The 27,404-nt window shown below is 44.5% G+C and overlaps 1 protein-coding gene across 1 annotated transcript in view; it reads left to right on the top strand.

Annotated features, from left to right (window-relative positions):
• The window catches only part of RDX (radixin), a 94,817-nt gene that overhangs the window by 52,796 nt on the left and 14,617 nt on the right, over positions 1 to 27,404 (top strand). Inside the window, exons 5-9 of the mRNA XM_074957778.1 lie at positions 8,542 to 8,816; positions 14,935 to 15,018; positions 15,470 to 15,616; positions 17,174 to 17,270; positions 18,433 to 18,596. Of these exons, the coding sequence (XP_074813879.1) occupies positions 8,542 to 8,816; positions 14,935 to 15,018; positions 15,470 to 15,616; positions 17,174 to 17,270; positions 18,433 to 18,596 (767 nt within the window). The remainder of the gene's footprint in view (positions 1 to 8,541; positions 8,817 to 14,934; positions 15,019 to 15,469; positions 15,617 to 17,173; positions 17,271 to 18,432; positions 18,597 to 27,404) is intronic.

Genomic DNA, 27,404 nt, shown 5'->3' with positions numbered 1-27,404 from the left:
CTGACCTCTCAGTGATCTGCTGCATACTATATAGCCATCTTCTCTCTGGTCATCCCCTTCTATGCTGACCTACCACCATTATTCCATGATAACTTTCTCGGGTTATTTTCATCTCTACGCCTGATGTGACCAAAGTACGTAAGCTTGCGCCTGTTGATTTCTGAGAGCAAATTCTGCGTCTCTCCAACAATACTTTTAACATAAGCATTCATCATCTTTTCCATCCAGGAGATACACAAGAGTCTTTGCCAGCACCATATCTCAAAAGCTTCAGGGTTTTTTTTTGTCGGTCACCTTAATTTTCAATGATTCCCATCCATTAGTCACTGTGGAAAAAGTTAAGCTTTTCACCAATCAACCTTCATACATTTTGAGATGCCACATTATTTCCAAACTTTTGTAAGGGAGGTGATGGCTGAGCAAACCATTCTTAGTCATTTTCCAGTTTCTTTGGACAGCCTCTTTGGTGGGATATGTATGATCCCAGATAACTGAATTAATCTGTTGCCTCTGTCACTTGATTGTTAATTGTGATATCCACTGGCATCCTTTTTTGTTAATAATGTCAAAGTGGATGGATTTACATTTCACCTCATTCAGGGATAGTCCATGATTCTCATTATTTTTACAGACTCCCAACTTCTGTTGCATTGCATTGATAGTTGTGGCGAAGAGCGTCCGGTCATCAGTGTATCTGAGGTTAGTTAAGAGGTGTTGATCAATGGAAATCCCAGCTCCATCCACTTTGTCAAAATCTTCCAGGGCTTGTCTCAGAATAAAATTCTGCGTACATGTTGAAGAGGCTTAGGGATGGAATACACTCTTGGCTCATACCCTGCCTGTCACATGATCAGGATGTGGACAGTAGTGCCTAGTGGTTGGAGCAGGAGTCAGGCCTACTGATCAGAACAGGAGTCACATCTGGTGGTTAGATCAGGAGTCGGCAGCCAGGAATTGGAGCCCATGGTTAGAGCAGGAGCTGGAGCCAAGGGGTCAGAACTGGGAGTGGGATTCCAGATGTCAGACATGAGGAATTTGAGCTGAGGATCAGAATTCAGTTACTTGGAGTGAGGCAAGGCTGGGGTTGAGCCCAAGGTGGGAGCAAGGCTGGGAACAAGTGGGCAAAGGGGCTATCATAACCACCAATGAATCTTTCAGGAGCCACCTAACTACTGCAGCTGCTGGGCTTAAGAGCTGGTCTGCTGCCTCCTCAAACCAATCGGGTGGTGTAGCCACTTAGGCAGCTTACTGCAAGCTAGTTGGTCTCATTAGGTTGCCTGGATACTGGCTCTGCTGCAGCCTCTGATTCCTGACCAGCCCAGTGGAAAACAACTAGTTGTTCCCTGCTGCTGCTTTCACCATGGTCTATTGTTGATGGTACAGACTTGCCAGGAGTTCAGTAAGGTGCTTTGGAATCCCCATGTCTGCCAGTATCCTCCAAAGATGGTCATGTTGGATGGAATCAATTGCTTTTGAGTAGTCAGTGAAACACATGATCAGTGAGTGACTGTACTCCCTGTATTTTTCAGTGACGTGACAGATGTTTGCGATTTGATCATGCATGCCTCATCCTTCTCTGAAACCAACTTGTCGTGGTTGTAGTTCTGCTCCTATCATTCATTTCATGCAATTCTGGATTACGTAGAGCAGAGCTTAGCTTACATGCAATGTCAGGGAGATAATATGATTGTTACTACACTGTTATGTCACCTTTTTTGGTAGGGCCAGAGGATTCCCTTCATCCAGACATCCAACCAATTTCTAGTCATCCATACATCACTGCAGATTTAACAGCTCTGCTGGTATGTTATCTACCCCTGATTCTTTCTTTCCCAACCTTCATTTTCATAATAGTGTACAGCATTTCCTCTTGTAGGATTGATGGCACTAGCTCTGTACTCTCCTTTCTGATGCTCTGTATTGTAAGAGGCATACAGATGGACACAGTAATCTCCATTAGCATTTGACATCATCTTCACTGAGGACTCTGCCTTCATGCTCATTTGTTATGTTCAATTGTAGGGGAAACTTTTTGTTAATAAGTCTGACCAATGTAAATATACCTTTTATATTGTTACTCTTTGTAACTTTCATGTTCCATGCATTTTGCCCTTATGTATTTGCTCTTGTCTCATCTAGTCTGCTTTTGGATCTGTCTGCTTAGTTCCTTACGCTCTCTCTGATGTTCTTCTGTCTCCAAGCCATTCTCTTTCACTCGGCATCATTTTTTCATCAGCTCAAATGCCTTCTCGGTTAACTATGGTGTAGTCTGACATAGATTTTTCAGACTGTGTGCTGTGGATGCTTTGAGCATGATAGTTTTCATTTTATTCCAAAGTTCATTTGGGTTGTTCTTTCACCTGTGACATGCCTCAAACCCATTCTGGACAGAAGTCATGTATTTTAGTTGATTTTAGACAAGTCCAGATGTATCAGAGCGGCTGAATGTCTTAAATGTTAATGTAATGTTTGAGGCTAATGTTGATGATCTGACCCTCAGTCTGCACTTGGGAAAGTCTTTGTCCATTACTCACTCTCCAGCATTGCTGTATCATTATATAGTCAGTTTGGTTCTTTGTCGTGCCCTCTGGCTTCCGTGTATATCAACTTCTAGGATGTTGGGTGAAAATAGAGTTTGTAATGACCAGGCAATTAGAGCAGCACAATTCAACTAGATGTCCTCCTCTCATTTTATAGACCACCAAAACATTGTTTCCTATTACTTCTTTGAGACCCTACACTTCCAACTTTCACATTCAGGTCCCCGATTACAAGGGTGATATCTTTGCTTGGTCTATTAATAAGTGTCTCTTCCAGCCGTTCGTAGAATTCAGCAATCTGCAGCAGCAGCTGTGATAGGAACTTAAACCTGTACAATCAACATACTGACTGCCTTTGCTTGAAGGTGAATAGTGATGATTCTGTCGCTGATTGGGTTGTATCCAAGCACAAACTTTGTCTCCTTAGATAAGTTAAGTGCCACTCCATATTCTCTCGTTTTCTCAGATCCTGACTGTAGTACACTGTGTATCTATCCATAGTCATGAAATTACCCATACCATTCCATGAGAGCTCTGAGATTCCACATATATCTATCTTACATTTTTCCAGTGATTTGGCCAAAGTGGTGAGATTGCCTTCATGCATACTCCTCACATTCCATCATTCTGATGATTTATCTATGAAGGTTCAGGTCATTCTTTTCCTTAGTGTAAATATCAGGCACTATACATCCCCAAAGGAAGTACAGTGCTTGACCACGAAGGTCAGGCTGCATTGATGCTTGCCACCATGACAGTAGACGGTGCCACCTTTGACTGGCCGGTGACAGGTGTTAAGTGACATTCAGGTAACTTGGCAAACCTTAGGAAATCCAATGGCTTCAGATGAATGAGCACTGGAGGTGGGTAGTGGGAGCAGCACTGGAGGAAACATCATCAGAAAGTGGAAGAGTTAAATCTGTAGATTTAACCAAAGCAGCCATAGACTGGAGGGAAACCTACTTTCTCCCACAAGAACTATGATGATAGATCAATGTTTTGCCTTTGTTCTATGTATGGAGCTGGGTAGTGAGACCTCCCAGGCCAGAAGGCATGATAGATTATACTGGGAAGGAGGTTCCAGCCATTAAGTGGACAGATTTTGATTATGATGGTGATGTATTGAATCCTTTGGGGATTCCTGATGTTTGCACTAAGTAGAGCCAAGTGGAGCAGAAAACTCTGCACAGAAATACAGCTTTTGCCAAAATGCTAAGTAGGCATCTATTAATTGAGTTTATAAAGTAAATCTGTGTAGAAATGAAAGGTGGTATTATATATAGTATGTTAATGACTTGTAGCAAAATGAAGTGATTGCTGGAATCAGATTATACCCTCGGACATCAGGAACAAGCATTTTTGGCACATTTATAGCAGTAGACTAAAGGTTTTAAAAAGAACCTGACTCTCTCTGCCATAAAAAAGAGTAGATTCAAGAGTGAATGTGCCACAATTCTTCTTTGAGTGATGGCCCTGTAGGTGCTCCACTTCAAGTGTTGGTGCATTCCTGTGCCTTTGATTGGAGAATTTCAGCAGCAGTGCCCGTCCAGGTCATGCATGTGCAGTCTGTCTCTCGTGGCGCTGTTGGCATCTCACCTAGCGCGTGCACAACCCGACCCCATCAGTTCTTTTTCAACTGTGCTCTGCCTGAAATAGAGCTCCCAGTAGTGTCACAAAGTTAGCTCGTTTCACGTTAAAATAGTTTACTTAGCATAGTTTTTAAGCTTAGCAGTTCAGTTACTTACCCTTTTCCCCATTTTTCTTCCTAGTTTAAAAAAAATTTTTTTTCCTAGACTGGCTAAGTTCACCCATGGGGTGAACCACCATCTTTTCAGTTATGCCTGGTTCACCAGGCTTTAAGTGCTGCCTGTCATGTCAAGACGCCATGCCGGTATCAGACGGACACTCGCAGTGTGTCCGCTGCTTGGGTGAGTTGCACATCCCTCAGAAATGCGCTCACTGCAGCATCCTAAAGGCTCAAGCTCGGAGGGACAGGGATCTGTGCTTCAGGCTCATCTTAATGGAGAAGTCTCTGCACCCAGCTTCAGACCTCAGCCAGCAGTCTACCTCTGGAAAAATATTTCCAGAGACTTCACCCTCTTCTCAGAGGAAGGCTCATTCCTCTAAAAAATCAACGAGCAAACAAGCAGCAACTTCTCCTCAGAGAGACCGGACCAAAAAGAAGTGATCTCCAGCTCAGTCTCTCTCCTTGATACCGACCGCACCACGGCTGAGTACCTATGAAGCACTGGGATCCTCCAGCAGTGCCTGCACAGTGGCCTTTGCCAATCCCCAGCAATCCTGTGCAGAGGCAAGAGCAAGCCTACCTCCTCCACCGTCAACACCGCTGAAGATGACACCAAGACCTCCAACACAGGCTATGCCTGCTCCACCAGCTTCCTCAGGACTGATGAGTGCATCGACAATGATGCCATTGGTACCACCAACTCTACCACCAAACCCATCAGCACAGTCGACTGTGATACCGAAATTGACGGCACCAAGATCTTCAGTGCTGAAGCCATGGCACCACCCCACTTCCTTCATCAGAAAGACCTATTAGTATTGGTGATGCTGGACTCACCGTTTTTCGGCACCAACGGCTCTGTGGTGCACACAGTACTGAAACAACCCATCTGTCCAATAGTCCCTCCATTTTCCAGCATGGAGAAAGAGGATTTTTTTTCCTCATACCACTCCTCACCTATAGAACCGGACCCAACCCCTTGACCTCTGTGATTGAGGTCTCATTATAGGCATGACATACAGCCATGGTACGGGCACTTTTGGATGGCTTCACCCATGCCATTCCTCACACAACGGCCTTACTGGGACCCCTAGGCCACCTATGGAAGGCAGTACAGCAGGCTCCCCATTTCCTATAGGAAGGGGATTAGATTGACGTTGCAGGCATCTAGGGTGGTGGGGGGCAGAGTTCAACGAGGCAGTTGTCAGTGGGAGGAGAGCATAGAGCAAGACACCATGCCACCTACTAACAATTCCTCCTCTTCCCTGGATGAGGATTATACCAACACCGGAACTCTGTTCACAGGAGGTTCGTCAGGTTTATCCTGGGAACAGACCATTATTAATACGAGGTCCTACCTTTCGGCCTTTCCACAGCGCCTCAAGTTTTCTTTAAAATTCTTGCAGTAGTAGTGGCACACCTGCACAAGCAAGGAGTAATAATATTCCCCCCACCTGGACGACTGTTTACTAAAAGCGTCATTACCAACCAACAGGTTTATTATTATGACCAACCTCATCTCTTCAGTAATGAACAGTCCACACATCAGCACACACCTGCCTTCAACTCTTAGACCACATGGCTGCAACCACATTTGTGGTACGACATGTGCATCTCCACATGCGCGATCTTCAAGGCTGGCTCAGAACCATCTACATGCCACACAAACATGGCCTAAACAGACATCTTACGATGCCAACCAAAGTCAAAGATTCTTTACACTGGTGGACATAACCCAACAACTTGTGCATGGGGATTCCTTTTACTCGGGATCCGCTCTCTATGATACTCACTCCTTGATAGGCTGGGGAGTTCATCTGCAACACCATACAATTCAAGACAGGTGGTCTCCCTCCAAAACGTAGTTACACATAAATCTGTTAAAACACTGTGCAGTTTGCAATGCGTGCCTCCCCTTCCTGCCGTTGATAACGAGACTATACAAGTAAAGACCGACAACATTGCTTGCATGTTTTTTATATAAATCGACAGGGAGCAGCCTGATCCCACTCCCTATGCATCGAAGGCATGTCACTGTGGAATTGGTGTATCTGACACAATATCAATTTCTCAGCCTCCTACCTGCCAGGCTATCAGAACATTAGAGTGGATACATTAAGCAGGGAATTTTCTCACAATCACAAATGGGAACTAAACGATGTGGTCCTGCTGAACCTATTTCAACAGAGGGGACCCCCATCTATCGACGACTTTGCAACATTGCAGATCTACAAGTGCCCACGGTTCTGCTCGAGAACAGTTTGGGATCCCAGTCACTGGGGGATGCCTTCCTCCTCAAATGGGAGGTGCCACTTCTATACGCGTTCCCACCAATACCATATTATTGAGGGTAGTAAACAAGATATGAGTGGACAAAGCCAAAGTCATACTGATAGCCCCAACGTGGCGCAGACAGACTTGGTGCTCCTACCTGTTGCGGATGGCACTATGTGCACCACGCACTCTCCCGCTCCAGCCGGACCTTCTATCGAAGAATGATTGGCAGGTCCACCATCTGAACCCGGAAATACTTCACCTGAAGGCATGGCTCCTACATGGTTCCATCATGTCAAACTAACCTGTTTAGTAATACTTTTTTAACCTGTTCCGAACAGAAGGAGGTCAACCACACACCAGACTTACCTTCAGAAATGGAAGAGGTTTGCTATATGGTGCCAAGCCAAGCAAGACAGTTTCCATAACTCTGCCCATGATATTGGACTACATCTTGGAGTTAAAAAACTTGGACTATCCACTAGTTTGATCAAAGTCCATCTTGTGATGGAAGGCTGTTAACGCCTTCCATCACAAGATTGATGGGATGTCATTGTTTGAGCACCTGATTACCAAGCACTTTCTTATGGGCATACAGAACATTTACCCTAAAGTACGCGCACCCACAGTGCCATGGGCCTTGAACCTGGTATAATGCTGCCTCACTGGGGACCATTCGAACCCTTAGAGGCATGCTATCTGATACATCTGTCAATGAAGATAGCATTTTTAGTAGCCATTACATCAGCCTGCCATGTGGGTGACTTAGGGGCTCTCATGGCTTACCTACCTTCTACCGTTTTTTTTTCCAAGGACAAGGTCACCCTAAGACCACATCTTATTTATACCTAAAATATCTTCATCCTTCCACATAAATCAACCAATCCACCTTCCTGTATTCTTTCCCAGGCCTCATGAGAACACATAGGACTACATACCCAGGGCATTAGACTTGCACTAGCGTTCTACCTCAATAGAATTGAGCCTTTCAGAAAATCCCCAAGGCTATTTGTCTCCACTACCAAACGCTCTAAACACTATGCAATCACCCAGAGCTCAAGATTGAATGCACTACTAGAGCTAACATGATTTTTTTCAGATTATCACGGTGAGAAACTAAAATTACCACAAGCCTTCAGTAAATTTAATGAGGCCTTAAGTAGTCTTTGAAAGTTGTCATGTTTGCCTACTTAAATTGAAATTATTCATAGTGCTGTGTGACTCTCAAGTCATTGCTACGGCTGTGTTTAGTCATAGGTATTTTTAGTAAAAGTCATGGACAGGTCATGGGCAGTAAACAAAAATTCACAGCCTGTGACCTGTCCATGACTTTTACTATATATCTCTGACTCAAACGGGGGCGGGGGAAGGGGGAGTTGGGTCGGGGGGTGCCGTGGGTATTTAGGTGGGGAACGCGGGTGCTGGGAGGACAGGTTGCTGGGACTGGTGCTGGTTCCCTAACCAGCTCCTTGGAAGCGGCGAGCTCCAGCTCCTAGCTCCACGTGCTGCCTGTGCTCCATCCCAAGCCCTGGTTCTGCAGCTCCCATTGGCTGGGAGCCACGGCCAATGGGAGCTGCGGGGGTGGTGCCTGCGGGCGGAGGCAGCATGTGGAGCTAGGAGCTGAGGGAGGGGAGTTCCTGTTGCCCTTCCGGTGAGCCCCCCCAAGTAAGCACCGCCCTGTACCCCCAGCCCTGAGCCCTCCCACCCCCAAACTCCTGTTGCTGGGGGGCGGGAGAGCCCGAGCTGCTCAGGTGGTTCCCGGGCCAGCCGCATGGGTTGCTGCAGAATTCACGGAGGTCATGGAAGGTCACGGAATCTGTGACCTCCTGGACAAACACGGAGCCTTAGTCATTGCTAATAACTGGCTTGCCAGAAAGAGTTGGATTAGTCGGTGTTATTGCCAGTTAATTGATTGTTACTGAAGTAAATACACTAAACATAATATAGAGCTTCTTTAAAGTCTTTAATTTATATTTTCAGGTAACACAGCAAGATGTAAGGAAAGAAAATCCTCTGCAGTTTAAGTTCAGGGCTAAGTTTTTTCCTGAGGATGTATCTGAGGAGTTAATCCAGGAAATAACTCAGAGACTGTTCTTCCTGCAAGTCAAAGAAGCCATTTTAAATGATGAAATCTATTGTCCACCAGAAACTGCAGTTCTACTGGCTTCCTATGCTGTCCAAGCTAAGTATGGAGATTACAATAAGGAGATTCATAAACTAGGCTACTTGGCCAATGACAGACTTCTCCCTCAGCGGTAAGTGGGAAACTGCAGCTGCTTTATGGATGCTGCAGAATTGTAAACTTGCTAATGAAACATTTTTTTAGCTTTTAAAATCCGAGTATCAGTTTCTTCAATAATATAATTCATCTTCTCTTTAATGTTAGGCCATGTGGTGGTGGTAGTTCTCTGAAGTGAGTGTTTGTTTTATTGGTAAAATTTAGGAGTAAAGGAGGAGATCATTTTGGCTTTGAGTAGTGAAGAGTAGGCACCAGAATTGTACAGTTCTTGTGAGAACTGAATTTTTTGTAACTCTTCAGCTATGTCTTGAGGTAACTGCACATATTTAGTCGAGCAACTTCCTCTGTGTTCCAATGAGTTTATATTAAAGTGATATATAATTCACTTTCCTACCTCTTCTCTGGAATCAATGCCTTCTGTGAATAAATATTGGAAACATCCAGTTTGCAAATCAATGGGATTTCTTAATAGAGCTGGGCAAAATATTTTGAATAGTTTATTTGCCAAAATATTCAGTTTTGGTAGACCTGAAACTACTAGTGAATTTGACATGAATGTGCCAAAAAATGTTGATGGGGCACTAGTGGTGGTGATGCCCTCCTTATAACTATTAGCCCAATTGTTAGGGCACTAACCTGGGATGTAGGAGACCTGTGTTCAGCTCCAACTGTACGGGGAGATGTCAGCAAACCAGTAAAGTGCCTGAAACCACTATGGTTTATTGCTAAAAGCAGCCAAGTCAGCAGGCCATAAAGTGGCCATGTAGCAAACTCAGCTTGACCAAGGCAAGAGGGGAGGGGGTTTCGAGTGCCACAGAAAGGGCAGCTTGACCCCATGTCCTTCCTGATAAGAATTGTGTTGAAGTTGCTGATACATGCATTTTAGAAGAGCAGGATGTGCCCCAGGAATGTCTATTGGGGCCTCAAGGTTGCAAACTCTGGAAAAACCCACACCTGGTTAATCAGTAATCAGAAGGAGCCTCTTGCTCGCCCATTGGAACTGCTTGCTTAACAAGTTTTCTTTAAGGGATATGTCATTCTATTACTAATGTATAAATAAGGGGGAAAAGTTTGAGGTAGTGTGACACTTCAGGACTGGACTCTCCCTCTGGATGCATCTTGTGTTCCCCACCTGCCACTGTGCCACTCGAGAGCCACACTCAGCTTCAGTAATTATCATGGTTTGGGGGTGTTTTACTAACCTGTTGTGGATGTGTGTAAGTGCTTGAGACTAAGTAAAGTTTAGCTTTAAGAGAAAGCACTCATGTTGTCCTGTTTGTGCCAGCCATCTATCGGTCGGATGGCTGTGGCATCCCTGATTTGTTTCCTGACACCACCTCACACAGAGTAAAAGTTACCAAGAACTTTGGGTTGAAAGAACCCCGGGTAACACCCCCTCTGCCTGATGTGGAGAAGGGATATGAACTTGGGTATCTACATTGTAGGAGTGTGCTCTAGCCGCTGAGCTATGGAATATGCTAGCGTTGGTCTCTTTGCCTCTCCTGATCAAGCTTCTTCACTTTCTAAAAATAATTAAGTAGTTCTTGAAGCAGCGATGTGAACTTCTCTCTCACATCCTTGGTGAGTGCCTTAACCATCAGCTTACAGATATTCTGACCCTTTCCCTAGTCCAGTGACTGACTGTATTGTTGTTCATATACTCCTGGAGGAATTTTGCGCTGCTGCGCATGTGCAGAATTTGTCTCCTACAGATTTCTTTGCTTCCCCACAGAAAAATGACTTTCTCACAGGAAAGCAAAGGGAAGCCACAAGAGCAGTCATGTGACCCTCCCCAGCAGTATGTTTCAGGTGCCCAGGGCAGCTGGCAGAGGCAAATCACTGTGGGGCAGGGGGTGGGACTGGGGAAGACCCAGCTGGTGGCTCCTACCCTTGCGCTGGGCTGGGCTGGTGAGGACGGAACTTCCTCTTTCTCTGCACAGCATCCAGGGCCAGGTCAGACCCACCCCCAGATTTCTCCCCCAGCTGCAGGATGCTCTGCAAACTCTTCCCTGCTTCCTGCACCCATCGCTCCTCAGCTGCAGGGGGAGGGATCCCTGTACAGGGAGCTGCTCCCCCATCCACCTGACCCCTTCATACCCAGACCGTCCTGCCGAGCCTCACCCCCCTGCATTCAGAACCTCCTCCCAATAAGCCCTGCTCCCCCTGCACCTGGAGCACCCTAACAAGCCACCCCGATCCCCACCCCACTTCCCCAGTATCTGGACCCCGCCCCCCACTGAGCCCCAACCACCTTCACCTGGTCTCCCCTGCAGAGTCCCATTACTGTTGCACCCAGAACCTCCCAACTAGTACCTGTGCATCCAGATCCCCCCCCACACCTGGATTCCCCCACTAAGCCACCTGCACCCAGATTGCCCTGCACAGAATCCTTTTAACCCACACTTGGATCCCCCCCCCATGCTAAGCCCCTCCACACTTGGATCCTACCTTGCTGAGCCGGCCTGTCTACACCTGGTGCATCTGGTGTGGGCAGGTAGCCTCACTGCTGAGTCTGTGTCCTGGAGGAGAGCTGCATAGTGATCTCCTACCTCTGCGTGGCCTGTGCTCCTCAGTGCCATGGTGGAGTCTCCACATTTATTTGACAAATAAAATTTGCAGAATTTTAAAATAATTCTGTGCAAAATTTTTAATTTTTTGGCGCAGAATGCCCTCAGGAGTAATTCATAGTGGCACCTCATAGTTAGTCAGAATGACAATGTTTTATTCTCCCCAGAACAGATGTTTTTGATTCATCAAAATTTTCCAGTGTGTGTTTGATTGTTTGAGCTGAACAGAATACTTGTTCTCATTTTTCAGAACTACCAGTGAACTGAAAAATCAATTATTTGCCTGACTCTATTCCTTATTTCACATTTATTTTTCATCTCTTGAAATTTTGGATTTTTTTCTGGTACTTCTTCCCCTTTTTTGTAACTTACGCTAAGTTACTTAACTTTTTATAAAAACATATTTTTCCAAAGAAATCTAAATGCTTTCTAATAAAAACACAAGGCTAAACAAAGTTTAACACTCTAAAAAAAGAGAGCTTCTCCTGGCATCCTACCTAAAAACTTACGGCCTGTTAAGATTGAGATTATAATATGGTTTCTGAGCATGTCTATAGCATTGTGTTTTCCTGTACATATTAGCAATCAAAAAGTATTAGAACACTAATGCCCATAATCATAATATATAGTTATGCTAGTGCTCTTTGTGTGGGTAGCACAGGAAGATTCTTACTACTGCTACTTAAAACAATGCAGTAAACAAGTGTATACTTGGAGGTAATGTTCCTGTTCATGCCACCAAATTGGAGGACAGGAGAGTGCTACAAGCCGTAAGGTGAATAAAAATTTGAGTTCAGTTGGCTAATCAACAAACAACCCAGGGTTTATTTTCAGTTACATGTTTGTGTGACGTTATCGCTGGTACATGTATTTCTCAATATCCCTCTACTCTGCCCGCTTTGTTCTCTTGAGCAGCCAGTTTCAAATGGTATTTACATGAATTCTATGATTAAAATTTGTGGAAACTTTAAACTCTGGTAGAGCAAGCAACAGAAGTATGGTATGAGAGGGCAGTGCGAACTGGGCTTGTGAAACAAAACCAAGCATGTCTGTCTAATTTTAGGCTTTCTACTCTTAATAAATAGTAGTTTCAACCTAGAAAATATGGAGCTACTAGGACTGCTCACGTATAAGATTTCAATGATTACCCAGGATATTTTTGGCCAGATTGGCACAGTCAAGGCATTTCATGCTGCTTCTCTGTATGTATATACTATAATGTGTTTCTCTAGTTTTTGTGTTAAGTTCAGGGCCAGACTTAAGGACAATGACAAGGGACTGCTCATCTCCCTGTACTTTTTAGACTCTTAAGATATATAAACCATTTATGGCTTCAGATCATTTTAAAAGACGAAAAAAAACAAAAAACAAACCAACCATCTCTGTGTGCCTCACTTACATTTTGAAACGGTAGGGATACGAAGGTTGTTGGAGAGCTGTAGGTTGAGAGATAGAAATATCAGACTGCTGCCATCTTAAGTAGATTTGAAAAGTGTGCATTTTTAAATAGTTGTGTACAATGCATCCAATTGTTCATCTCTTGACCTAATAAAAATATATTGTACCTGCTCAGAATTCAGTTTTCAAATGCTCCGAACTATTTTCCAAATCAAGTTTCCGCCCCTAGCCCCAACTCAAACAAGTAAAAGGATCGTTTTTAAGTAGCTAAAGTTGCTTTCAGTTACCCATAATTCAAAATCAGGTGGCTGGATTTTGCTTTATTTTTTTATGAACAAATTTATTTTGGGGAAGAGATCACTGTGATGGAAAACTTGTGAACTAAACATGAAATTCTAGTGTTGATGTCAGCACGTGAAAACCAGAAACTTAACAGAAAGTGTCTTGCAGGCTTAATAAGAATGGCCATGACTGGTGCTCACTATAGTAAGATCTGTTACTTAAATTGAAAGCTCTTTGGGGCAGAGATAATCTTTTTTGCGTGCGTGTGTGTGTGTGTGTGTGTGGTGCCTTGCACAGTAGAGGCCTGGAGTGTATGTATTGCAGTATTACCTGAGACCCAGCGACATACTTATTTAACAGTTTTAAATATTCTAATATTGAAAGCCTTTCTCAAAAAGAAAAGCAAGTTTAAGTATGTTGACGTTTATTTTGTACAAGATTAAAGCTTGGACAAGCTTACTATTCAGACTCCAAAGTGTGGTCTTTTTTTGAAAAGTAACTGTGATAATTGGATTGTTTGGTCAGTTTTGTCTGTAGGTGAGCTCCAGATGAAATATGCTTAATTTAAAATTCAGACATCCTGTTTGTCTTCAGTTCAGATGTACTTTTTAACAACCAGCACTGGAAACTCTGCCCTGGGTATGATGGTCAAGTTCTGTTTTATTCTAACATCTGTATTGTCACCAGCAACGGTCAGTACTTGAATTGTATTGTATGAATTGAATTATTGGTGTGTGAGGCAAAACAGAATCCAGTTCACTGACCCATCGTTGAATGGTGCTAGAAAGAGGAAAAAAAGTAGATTTCAGAGTAACAGCCGTGTTAGTCTGTATTCGCAAAAAGAAAAGGAGTACTTGTGGCACCTTAGAGTTAGTCTTAGTTAGGTTAGTCTCTAAGGTGCCACAAGTACTCCTTTTCTTTTTGAGAAAAAAAGTAGTAAATGTTACTTTTGTCAATAACAAGGAAGAGCTGGAACTCAATTGAGCTGATCTCTTCAGTAAGATTACTTCTGCACTGTCTCTTCTGACCAGTCACCCTTTAAAACAGTTTCTACAGGAATGTTAAAAAAGTTAGCTATGTGGACTAAAAGTGAGAGAGAACTTTCTGTGGTTTAACTTTTAAGAAGACATACAAAGACTTTTAATCTTAGTAACTAACTAACATAAATAAACAACAGTTCCTTATATTGTGCACTTGGTTTCTGCTGTTGCTGTGCCAGGCCATGTTGCTGTATTATGCTTATATGTTCTAAGAGGTTGAAACACATGTCCATGACTGTAGCTAACATGAACAAGCCTTAAGTTTAAAAACTGCTTGTGACATTATTAGTTTAAATCCTGAAACCTAGTCTTGTTTCTTTTGCAAGTACTCCCACATTCTCTTCCAGCTAACAGCAGAACTGGTGGTTTAGTTCTAGGAATAAACTGAAAAGTTTGGGTGTATTTGTGGATGTATAGGAGTTCTTTAATTCATGCTATAAGAGTTGGAAAGTTTTCTGTTCTGTATTTTGTCTAGTTCATATTCAAACCCAGTATCTGTATCCCACAGATTTAAATGGCTGAAGCTATGAATTAAAATTATGCATGGATATGCTTGTGTCACAGTGAAAGTTTAAACAATTGTTAAAACTAAAACTGGGGTGGTTTTTTCCCCTCAAATGATTTATTTCACGCTTTTAGACATCTTGGAGTACTTTGAAAATCGAATTTTATAAAGTGTGTATTAATGAAAATGCCAGTTAAATATTTTACCCTGAATCTGTTAACCTTTTTTATTTGGCATAAATATTATGTATTAAGTTCAGGTATAGAGCTTATAACTATTTGTGTATTTTATGGATCAGATCATTTGTCAGTTTCATTTCATAGCAGCCTCTTTTATTGACAGTGTTCTAGAACAGCACAAACTGACAAAAGAACAGTGGGAAGAAAGAATACAGAACTGGCATGAAGAACACAGAGGGATGTTAAGGTAATTATGCAGAAATTGTCCCATGTAGCTTAAGTTTTGGGGGTGGGGAGGTATTTCAAATTATTTTGGTTTTGTTTAACACTCCCTCCTTCCCCCCCCCCCCCATCCAGATCAGACAGGAAGGATGACCTAGATAGGGCACTAGACTTGGGTTGTGATGTTGGGCAAGTTAGTTATCTATCCTGTGCCTCCATTCCCCATCTGTAAAATGGATGTAATACTTCCCTAGCTCACAGTGGTGTTTGAGGATAAAATTTAATGATTGTGAGGAACTCAATACTATGGTGATGACAGCTGTATAAGTACCCAAATAGAATTCCAGGTGAATTCCTCAAGAGGAATTAAATAAAATTATTAACTTGAAGTGTCAAATTTAGGCATTCTTTAGTTTCTCCACTCATATACATCATTTATTTTCGTTTGTCTTAGTTACCCTATCTTCTCTCATCAGGGAAGATTCTATGATGGAATACCTCAAGATTGCACAAGATCTGGAAATGTATGGAGTCAACTACTTTGAAATAAAGAATAAAAAGGGTACTGAATTGTGGCTAGGTGTTGATGCTTTGGGTCTGAATATTTATGAGCATGATGACAAGTAAGTTGTTTTTATTATGTGTATTATTATAATAGTGTCCCAACAGAAATTAGGACCCCATTGTGTTAGGCACTGTACATACATGTAATAAGAGACAGTTTTCTCCCAAATATGTTACAGACTAAATAACAAGAGAGAGAAAGTGGAAGAAAAGTTCACTAGTGGAGGTTTTTGAATTCCTCTCAAATTAAAGGGGAATTTACTCCCACTTTGTGGGTTTCAGTTTGGACTTCCACATTTTGGAGATTGAGTGAGTGGCTTACAAATTGTTTTTTTGTATGGATGCTCTCTGTGCTTCCCACTCTCTTCAGTGAGAGTAACAACAAGGACGACATCTTGTTAGTATGGCGGAAGTGGAAGTACTCTTAAAATAGGAAGCATTTTATTTGTAATAGCTACAATTAAAAGCAGAGCTTGTAGAACAAAGCTGCACTTGGATAAAGTGTAATTTTTTTATTCAAAGAAAACTGTTAATAGATTGAAACATCTTGTTCTGTTTAGGAGGTCAGAGAAGCTTTCTGTCCCCCCATTCCTCCTTTGTTCTCTTTCCCCATCATTTCAGATATAGAAAGAATATATAATAAAGCGACTCTTTAGAATCACGATACTAGCAAACAAAGTCATCATGAATTTTCTAAATTAAACATTGTGAGCTCAACATCACATAGCCAATACCATCTACATTCAAAATATCTGCCTTCAAACTAATAAATGTAGTCCCTGAGAGTATCCCTGGCAAACCTAAATTGCCATTAGATGGCACTGTAGCTTCTAAGAGTTGGAGGAAATATTCATTTAGGGCGATGAAATAGAAAGAAATACCTCTTTCTGATCTGAAATACATCTTCAGTTGCTAACTGCTGCTCGTGTTTGTAATTGTGATACTGTAATGTAAATGGAAAAGACTTCTAGTCCAGTTGAGAAAAATATTCATCATTGATGTAATGCAATGCACCACATGTTCCAACTATTTCTGGTAAAAATTATATCCGAATGTTTAACTGAAAACAATGCAGGGGATGAAGTTTACGTTGAATTATGGGAATCAGTGTAGCAACTCAAATTGCACAACTAACTTTAATCAAAATGCAAAATTACTTAAGGAAGATGATTTAACTTCTGTCTTTGTTATAGTGACAGACTTTTGAGTGTTTCTTTTTGTGAAAACAGTCACTCATTTTATAACAGGTATACTTCTAATTGTTTATAAAGGGGCAATAAATTATTGATTTTTGTACCAGTCTTATAACATGAATAGTATGTGTTAAAGATTAAAGGATATGAGCACATCAGTAGAAGGTGCTATAGTTATAAGGAAACTTTTGATTCCGTACACTGTGTAACTAACTATCTGTAACAATTAAACATTAATTAAAACATCTGTTAACTATTTATCATTGCTTCATTAACTGTTTGGTAATGTACCCATAACATATAAAGTGTGACTGAAAAAACAATACAAAGTTAATAAAGATAGATTTAAATATTTGGTGGAAATGCATATTTTTGTGCCTTTGATTTAAAAATAGTTTTTTGGTTTTGTTTTGTTTTTTGAAGGTTGACACCCAAGATTGGTTTCCCTTGGAGTGAAATCAGAAACATCTCATTTAATGACAAAAAGTTTGTCATAAAGCCGATTGACAAAAAGGCCCCTGTAAGTAAAGTCTGTGGGATATTTTTCTTTATGTATGAGGATTTTAAATATGATCTAACATGCTCTGACACTTTTGCATAAGCACTAGCTCTTGTCTGCTGTGTAAATGGCACCAAGAGCCCCTCTCAATTACTTAGACTTCTCAGTTGTGGAATAACGCATAATCAAAAGGAAATGTTCATTTTAAAGTATAGAGAGAATATGCTATTTTTATCTTGTTCTTGTCTTATCCACATTTTGGATATTGTTTGGATGATTTTGGGATATTTTTCCACTAATACATTAGTGCAGGTTGGACAGCTGCTGTACAGTATCCCTTAAAGTTACAGTTCTGCTTTTTCCCAGTTTTCTTACAACTTTTTGCTGCTGTCCACCACTGCAGCATCTTCCTTCTGAAGTATAGGTTGGGGCACAAAATTAAACTTCATGAATTAGCCAAAATATTAAAGTAAACAGTGAATATTCTCCCACTGTTTTCATAACATTGATAGTTCTTTCAGCTGGTAGTCCTGTAGATCAGTGGTTCCCAAACTTTTTGCTAAGGTGACCCATGAACTGCTTTTTTAATCTTTTTTGTGTGTGAGAGATTTACCTAGGGTCCAAATTTGGGGGTTGGGGTTCCAAAATCATAGGCCAGCATCCTTCTCCTTGTACCTCTGAAGGGGCACCACAACCCTAATCCCAGCTCAGTGCAGAGGGGAGGCCCATGGGGTTTGAGTTGGAAAGTAGGCCCAACCCGCATTCACTTCACAGTGGAGGGGTGACTGGACCAAACTGAGCGGCTCTGTGACCCTGTAGACCAGGTTGCAATGCCCCAAGTGGGGAGCTTGGCCCAGCCATGTAGGACAAGAGCTTCCACTGCAGGGTGAGTGCGGTGTAGGCTCACTTCCCCCTCATTCCCTGGGCCTCCTTTCCATGCCAGGCTCATGGCCCATTTTACAATCTTTCTTCAACTCATTGTGGGGATCAGGACCCATCATTTGGGGAACACTGCTATAGATTTCTGCCATTGGACTGGCAAGAGATAAAATGTCAAGATTGCTGTAAAATTATATTTAATCTTACAAATCCAAACATATAATGCATTGATTTTAGCTTAAATTCTAGATTTTTAGACTGTAAGAGCTGCACTTAAATTAAACTTAAAATATTTTGTTGCTAGGATTTTGTTTTTTATGCACCTCGTCTGAGAATTAATAAGCGGATTTTGGCATTGTGTATGGGAAATCATGAACTGTACATGAGGAGGAGAAAGCCTGATACAATTGAAGTGCAACAGATGAAGGCCCAAGCTAGAGAGGAGAAACATCAGAAACAGTTGGAAAGGTATGACATTAACAATCTTCTGTGAACCAGAATAAAATACATCTAAAGCATTTTGTGAGAACAGGCCATGGAATCACAAAGTACCTGGGGTCCCAGAAGGTAAAACTCTACCTGTCCACTTCTGAATGTGTAAATTAGATCATGGATTGGTAAGGGTCATCTGGCTTTACTAGAAAACCTTGTCTTCGTCAAGTAGTGTTTCTTATGGGTGCTCTGTTCTACGTGCGCTTGCGCCTCAGATAGGAGATTTTATGGTATGCTGAGGGTATGCCTGATTCTCCTGGGTTTAAAAGTTCCCTTTCGTGCCGAGAGGCTGTCCCAATCAGTGACAGATGCTCCCGGTGTGTCCGTTGCCTTGGGGAGTCACATGTTCCCCAAAAGTGTAATTTCTGTCTGAAATTGAAGTTGAGGGCCAGAAAGAACCAGGAACTTAAACTATGTCTCCTTATGATGGAGGGTTTGCTCCAGCCAGGGGCCACCCCACCATACAACGGTCTTCGAACAGGTCTATCATAAATATAAAGGGAAGGGTAAACCCCTTTAAAATCCATCCTGGCCAGAGGAAAAATCCTCTCACCTGTAAAGGGTTAAGAAGCTAAAGGTAACCTCGGTGGCACCTGACCAAAATGACCAATGAGGAGACAAGATACTTTCAAAAGCTGGGAGGAGGGAGAGAAACAAAGGGTCTGTGTCTGTCTGTATGCTGCTTTTGCCAGGGATAGAACAGGAATTGAGTCTTAGAACTTTTAGTAAGTAATTTAGCTAGGTATGTGTTAGATTATGATTTCTTTAAATGGCTGAGAAAAGAACTGTGCTGAATAGAATGACTATTCCTGTCTGTGTGTCTTTTTTGTAACTTAAGGTTTTGCCTAGAGGGATTCTCTATGTTTTGAATCTAATTACCCTGTAAGGTATCTACTATCCTGATTTTACAGAGGGGATTTCTTTACTTCTATTAAGTCTTCTTGTAAGAAAACTGAATGCTTTTTCTTTGTTCTCAGATCCAAGGGTTTGGGTCTGTGGTCACGTATGCAAATTGGTGAGGATTTTTACCAAACCTTTCCCAGGAAGAGGAGTGCAAGGGTTAGGAGGATTTTGGGGGGGAAAGACGTGTCCAAATTACATTTCCCAGTAAACACAGTTAGAGTTTGGTGGTGGCAGTGGAGATCCAGGGACAAGGGATAAAATTAATTTGTACCTTGGGGAAGTTTTAACCTAAGCTGGTGAAAGTAAGCTTAGGAGGTTTTCATGCAGGTCCCCACATCTGTACCCTAGAGTTCAGAGTGGGGGAGGAACCTTGACAAGGTCTATCACTTAAACCTCGGCACAGCACGCCTCTAGAGTATTGAAGAGGAAATCTATGGAATCCTCTCAAAAAGACTCTAGAAAGTGGTCTTCTGGATAGAGAATCCACCTCAAAGAGATGGTATCAGATTCAGACACTCACTTTGGCACCTACTGATTGAGCAGGGGGTTGGACTAGATGACCTCCTGAGGTCCCTTCCAACCCTGATAGTCTGTGATTTCTGACGAGGCTGCAGGTTCCTCAGGTACTGTGACCACCAGCAAGCCTAAGGACTCTAAGGATTCCAGCTCGGGAAGCTCAGTACCATCAGGTGATAGGAGTGGCAGAGAGTAGATGACCTGCTCTTCTAAATTGGTACTGACAGAGTCTACTAGGTCCTCAGTATCCAGCACGTCAGCTCCACAAAAGACCAGATCGACACCTACTGGTCATTCATCGGAGAGCATGAGACCTTTGGTACTGTCTGTGCCTTCTGCCACAGTTACTCCTGCCCAACTTGCCTCTTTGATACCGTACACTGTTCAATACTGCAAGAGTTTTGATTTTCTTGGGACTTGGCAGTAACAAACACCTGAATCTCCCCTATTTGGCACCGACCCATTCTTGGTACCAACCACTTCTCGTTCACAGAGATTGCCCAGTACCGACGGAATCTATGCCTATCTCTACCAAGTGAGGAGGAGGAGGATGGGGACTTTTCATCATTTTCTCACATTTCTGTCTGAGGCTTTCCCTTCCATTATCAAGGAACTTTCTATCCCGAGACCTCTAAGGTGTCGGACTATCCTTGTGAGAGATGTGCTCCACCATACTGGTATGGACACACTTGGGTGCCTGCACCCATGCCTTATGTACCACCTCAGTAGCCATACTGGGACCCTTGAACCCTTACAGCAATTCTCCAGGGCCCTAGTTTTTCTTACCAGGAGAAGAGCAGACAGTTCTCACCAGCCTCTCTTTCTAAGGTTCCTGATCCACAAGTGGAGATCTTTGAGGGGCAGGAAGCAAGATTGGACAGATTGCCCTTTCTCCTCCTCAGATGAAGCTGAAATGCCTTCTCCATTGTCCTTGGCTGATGATTTTAAACTGTTCCAGGTCCTCATTAAAAGGATAGTGGACCCCTTGCAAATTCCACTGGTAGGGGTTAAGGAATTGCACATAAATTACTTGATACTCTGCACACTTCATCATCTGCCGGCATTGCACTACCTGTTAGTGAGGCCTTCTTAGACCCTGCAAAAATAATTTGGCATACTCCAACCACAGTACCATCCACCCATAAGAGGGCAGACAAAAAATTACGTTCCCTCCAAGGACTCTGAATTTTTATTTTTCGCACCCATCCCCCAACTCTCTTGTGGTTGGTGCTGTGAATGAACATGGTTGACAGCACCATGCTAAATTGATATGATACAGATTTAACACATCTTGATTTATTTGGCTGTAAGTCATACACATTGGCTTCCTTACGATTTAGGATTGCCTGTTATCAAGCCATCATGGTGAAATACAACCATACTAACCATTCAAAGTTAAATGCCTTTTTTGAGCATCTTCCAACAGACCAGAAGGAGCAATTCCAGGTGATTATCACAGCAGGCTGACTATGCTCTAGAGCCACCTTGCGTTCTCTGGGAATTTACACCCCTGCACAAAAAAGAAAGTTCAGTAGGTCCCAAATGGCACAGAGATCTGATTCCTCCCAGAATCGTTACGAACCTCAATGTAAGGGACAGCAGTTCAGAAGAAGAGACCAACTACTTTTCAGGCATTGACCTCACAACCCACAATTTTGAAACACCAGATTTGACTGATTAAAACATAAGTACCGCCATACTGGGCCAGACCAATGGTCCATATAGCCCAGTGTCCTGTCTTCTGACAGTGGCCGATGCCAGGTGCTTCAGAGGGAATGAACAGAACAGGTAATCATCAAGTGATCCATCCCCCACCACCCATTCTCTGCTTCTGGCAAACAGAGGTTAGAAACACTTCAGAGCACGGTTTTGCATGGATTGGTCAAGGTGCTGAGTTACCATCCCCATTCTTATCTGCTGCAAGAATCTGCAAGTCTCCCTCACTTCGGTGACTGCCTTTCTCATTTTTGTCAGAACTGGGAACATATTGCTACGGACTAGTGAGCGTTGGAGATTATTTCAACAAAATACTCCATCCACCTTACTTCCCTCCCCGCAACCCATCCCCCTTGCTGTCCCTGTTCAGGGCCCCTTTCATGAGCACCTTTTGTGACAGGAAATCGACTCTCTTCTGAATCTGGGTGCTCTAGAACCAGTTATTTTTCTTGCTCATGACCACTCTGTTGTAGGTGTGTGTGCTCGTCACATGCACTGGTGTTGGAAGTTTTTCCCTCAGTGGTATCCGTAGGGGATCAGCTCTGGTGCCCTCTGGAGTGGTGCACGTATGCACTGGTATAAGGGGCACCACTTACCACCAGTAACGGTGCTGGAATGTCTCCTTACTTCGGCAAGCTTACTCCTCTCAACTGTGTCTAGTTGTGAAATTTTTGTATTTAGTTAAAAATTTGTTAGTTTTATAGTTCCCTTAGTGCAGACTTAGTGATAGTTTGTTAGTCGCAAACGGGACTTAGCCTAGGGATGGGGCATGCCCCGGATTTCAAATCTTGTGACTGTTGCAAGAAACCCATGCCAGTCAGTGATCCTCCACAGAAGCTGTCTGAAGTGCTTAGGGGAAACCCACATTAGCAACAAGTGTCTTATTTGCAAGAACTTCAGACCATGGACCAAAAAGGAGCAGGACATTTGTCTCCGAGCACTCCTTATGGAGTCGACTCTTGCACCAGCCGCAGAGCCAACTAGATTGGACTCTGCTCCTAGCACCGTGGCCTCGGTGCAGAGCATGCTGCCGACACCAGTCTCAGACTGGCGCCGATCCCCATCCCCGTTACCAGCTAAAAAGCAAAGAAAGGCCAGGAGGGGGCATTCTCCTATGTCCTGTAAAGGGAAGGAGAGAGCCGGAGGAGAGCAAAGACCCATGCGGGGCAGCTCTTCCCCTCCAGATGGAGGTCGGGCCCCAACTCCTGCTGAGTGGTTGAGCAGACTCCAAGACCCGCCTGCCATCTCGGGGAGCAGCAGAGGCACTTGGCGGTGCCATCCATACCTGAGGCCTTTCAGGCCACTAAGGACATTCTGTCCCTCCCAGTGCCACCCACAGCAGCCAGTGAGGTGCCCTGTTCACGGGGTAAACCTGCGTTGGGACCCTTTCAACGGTCCCCATCAATGCGGCACTGCTTCCCACCACAGGGGGTGCCCCCTCAGCACATGCCTGAACATCGCCACCAGTCCCCAGCTGAGGGGTTGGCTTGCCTGCCAGAGTTCCCAGTGTTGGTCCCCGGACTCCAGGCAGCATTCCTCGGGCTTGAGGCATCGATTGCCAGTGGGTTGGTGCAGACCCGCAGAGGCATGGCACTGGTCCACAGAGCCCTGGTGCCAGAAACGCCCAAGCTGCTCTCCCATCTCATGCACCACTCCGGAGGGTTGACACGCCAGTCACCATCGCCAGAATGCCAGCATGGTTCACCGCGGGCGCATCTACGGTCTCAGACACGTCGGTCTACTCGCTACCACTCAATGGAGCAGCGTCACTCGCTAAGTGTAAGGCATCTATTGCAAGGGTACCGTCCATGATCCACCGAACGCTGCCGCTGGTTACTGGGATCGTGGCACAGAAAGCCATCAATGAGGTCCAGGGCCAGAGCCAACAGGATCGGGGTAGACAGGCTGCCTCATCATCATCCTGGTCCCCCAGATAAGTATCGCCCTCCTTGGGCTCCAACAGCAAGGAGGAGATCCTGCCTGCAGGCCAGGGCCATCTGTCGGGGGCAGTGACATTCCCTGCTGGGCCACCAGTGGCAGCATGGCCCCAGAGTCTGTGGCCTGCCCCCTGGCAACTCTGGAACCCCTGGAGATTTCCCCAACTGTCACAGGGGCATAGGTCGGCCTCACGGGCATCCGACAGATGATCAGCGACAGTCTCCCGCCCGCCCCCTGACTCAGACATGGAATGAGAATGGGCTTCCCAGGGCGAGCCAGCCTCGGCTGAGGCTCCCCTGGCAGAAGTGGTGGAGTTGGCAGACCCATCTGTACCTGCCTCCTTGTCCTCTTCACCTCATGAGGTGATAGTGGGGCCCTCTCACCCAGTTCTCCAGGACGATGCCAAGGCTCACCAGGTGCTCTTGAAGAGGGTCACCTCAAACCTGGGTCTGGAAGCTGAGGAGCTGGCGGAGCCCTCGGATTCCCTGTTTAATGTATGGAGTGCAGCAGCCCCCTCCAGGGTGGCATTGCCAGTGCACGAGGGAGTGGTAAAAATTACTAAGGCCCTGTGGCAGCCACTCTCCTCACTGCCCCCCATCTCCAAGAAGGCAGAACGAAAATACTATGTCCCCGCTAAGGGGTATGAGTATCTTTATACCCACCCTGCCCCAAGCTCACTGGTTGTGTTGGCAGCCAATGAGCACAATAGGCAGGGCCAACTGAGATCGATGCCTAAGAACAAGGAGGCAAAGAGGCTTGAGCTCTTTGGCAGAAACATTTATTCTACATCCAGCCTCCAGCTGAAAGTAACCAACCATCAGGCCTTGCTTGGCAATTACAATTTTAATATTTGGCGGTCTGTGGCCAAGTTCATGGACTCGCTGCCAGAGGAGCCTAGGAAGAAATTCCTGACTATCCTCAATGAGGATAGGGCAGTGGCCAGGGCAGTCCTCCAAGTGGCATCAAAAGCAGCAGTCTCTGTGGCCTGGACCATGGCCTCGGCCATTTCATGAGGCAGGTGTCCTGGGTGCAGTCATCAGGCCTTTTGACGGAGGTTCAACAGTCCATCCAGGACCTCCCGTTCAGTGGCCTGCCACTGTTTTCCGAACAAACAGACAGTAAATTGTATGGCCTAAAAGAATCAAGGGCTACCTTGCACATCCTAGGGCTGTACACGCCGGGGCTGGCAAAGAATCGGTTTAAGCCACAACAGATCCAAAGGTTTGGGAACCAACCTCAGCTGGAGCCCTTCTGTAAGAATGACAAGGGCTATAAGTGCCAGCAAAGCCATCAGCCGGCATCCTCTGCTCACTCAAGCTCCACCTGTAATCAGCCGGGTGGTAAGCAGGCATTTTGAGGGTGTGCTTGAGGGCGACCTTCTAGCCTGTGTCCTGGATCCTGCTCCCCTGTTATTTTCCAACCTCCTGTCCCCCCTTGAAAGGCTCTTTCCTCTGATCCGGTATCTGGTTCCCCAATGGGATCTCAACCTAGTCCTCTCCAGGCTCACGGGTCCGCCCTTCAAGCCCATGGCTTCTTGTTCCCTTTCCCACCTGTCAACGAAGGTTGCATTCCTGGTAGTGATTACCTTGACGAGACAAGTCTCCAAGATTAAAGCCCTCACTTCAGAGCCCCCATACACGGTATTCTACAAAGACAAGGTCCAGCTGTAGCCTCACCCGGCCTTCCTGCCTAAGGTGTTGTCGCACTTCCATGTCAACCCAAGATATTTTGCTCTCGGTGTTCTGTCCAAAGCCTCACATGATCAGTGAGGAGAGGCGGCTGCACACTCTAGATGTCAGGCGTGCCCTGGTGTTCTACCTGGAGTGCACCAAGCTCTTCTGCAGATCAGCCCAGCTCTTTATCCCAATAGCTGACAGGATGAAGGGCCTTTCAGTGTCCTCTCAGAGAATTTCGAATTTGATCACCACCTGCATCTGTACTTGTTACAAGTTTGCACAAGCTGTGCCTCCACCGGTAGCGAAGGCCCATTTGACAAGGGCACAGGCGTCTTCAGGTGCCTTCCTGGCACATGTCCCTATCCAGGATATATGCAGGGCCGTGACATGGTCTTCAGTACACACATTCACGATGCATCGTGCCATCACTCAGCAGGCCAGAGATGATGATGGCTTTGACAGAGCTGTGTTGCAATCGACGTGTCCATTAACTCCTCCCTCCCTCCGGTGGTACTGCTTGGGAGTCACCTACAAAGGAATGGACATGAGCAAGCACTTGAAGAAAAGATAATTACCTTTTTGTAACTGTTCTTCGAAATGTGTTGCTCATGTCCATTCCATGATCCTCCCTCCTTCCCTGCTGTTGTAGTTTCTGGCAAGAAGGAACTGAGAGTGGGGTGAGCTGGTGGCACCCTTTATACTGGTGCATATACGTGCTTCTCCCCTACGGATAGCACTCAAGGAGAGACTTCCAGCACCAGTGAATGTGGCAAGTACACACACCTACAATGGAATGGACATGAGCAACACATCTCAAAGAACAACAGTTATGAAAAGGTAACTCTCTATTTTCCCACACAACACAGAGGGAGGAGATTGTATTCCAGGTAGTTCCTGATTCCAAAAAAGAATGGCAGTTGGAGACCTATTCTAGAGCTAAGATTACTCAACAGATTTGTAAAGATTCAGAGGTTCAAAATGGTAACTCTTGCAGCAATAATTCAATCATTGGACCAAGGGGACTGGTCCTCAGTCTTCAAGATTTTACTTTCATATAGCAATCCAGCACTCCCACAGAAGGTTGCTATGCGTCACTCTGGGTCAAGAGCATTTTCAATACATGGTGCTCCCGTCTGGTCTCTAGTCTGTGACCAGAGTGTTCTCAAAAGTTCTTTCTCTGGTAATGGCTCATCTTCGCAAACAAGGAACTCTGATTTTCCCATATTTCAGTGATTGCTTGCTCAAAGGGCAGTCCTTCAACGAAGCTTCGATGGCCACTCAGAGGGCTGTAGACCTATTTCTCAGACTGGGACTACAATTAAACATACAAAAGTTCACCTTAACCCTAGTACAACGACTGGAGTTCGTAGGAGCTTACCTCGATGCAGTAACAGCCAAAGCATTTCTCCCTTCTTACAGGTTCATAGCCCTAGCCACTTAAGTCACTACAGTTCAAGTCAACCCTCAAACGTTGGCCAGAAATTGTCTTCAGCTATTGGGACATATGGCGGCTGGCACCTTTGTAATAAATCATGGGAGACTTCACATGTGCTGCATCCAGGGGTAGCTCAGAACTGTCTTTACTCACCAAGCAAACTACTCTCCATGCCTTCGGTAGTCAAAAAACGCCTTGACTGGTGGAAGAACCCTCACAATGTTTTCACAAGGGTCCTCTTCGCTCAGCCATCTCCAACATCAGTAATGAGAGGCATCCTTACTGGGATGGGGAGCTCATCTAGACACTAACACTGTTCAAGGCAGATGGCGGTCTCCCGAGTCCACCCCCCCACACCCTACATCAACTTGTTGGAATTCAGAGCAGTCAGAAATTCCTGTATCCATTTCCTCCCACTGATTAGGGGCAAATACATAAAGATCCCGATGGACAACATGTTATGCATGTTTTATATAAACCGCCAAGAGGGAGTGAGATCACCTTCCCTCTGCCCCAAATCAGTGGGACTTTGGAATTGTTGCATACAAAACCAGATCAGCATCTTAGCAGCTTACCTTTTGGGCATTCAAAACACCACAG

The sequence above is a fragment of the Natator depressus genome, chromosome 1 (genome assembly GCF_965152275.1).
Source record: "Natator depressus isolate rNatDep1 chromosome 1, rNatDep2.hap1, whole genome shotgun sequence".
Taxonomy (NCBI): domain Eukaryota; kingdom Metazoa; phylum Chordata; order Testudines; family Cheloniidae; genus Natator; species Natator depressus.
The sequence above is the reverse complement of the archived record's forward strand: the minus strand, read 5'-3'. Positions and strand labels throughout refer to the sequence as shown.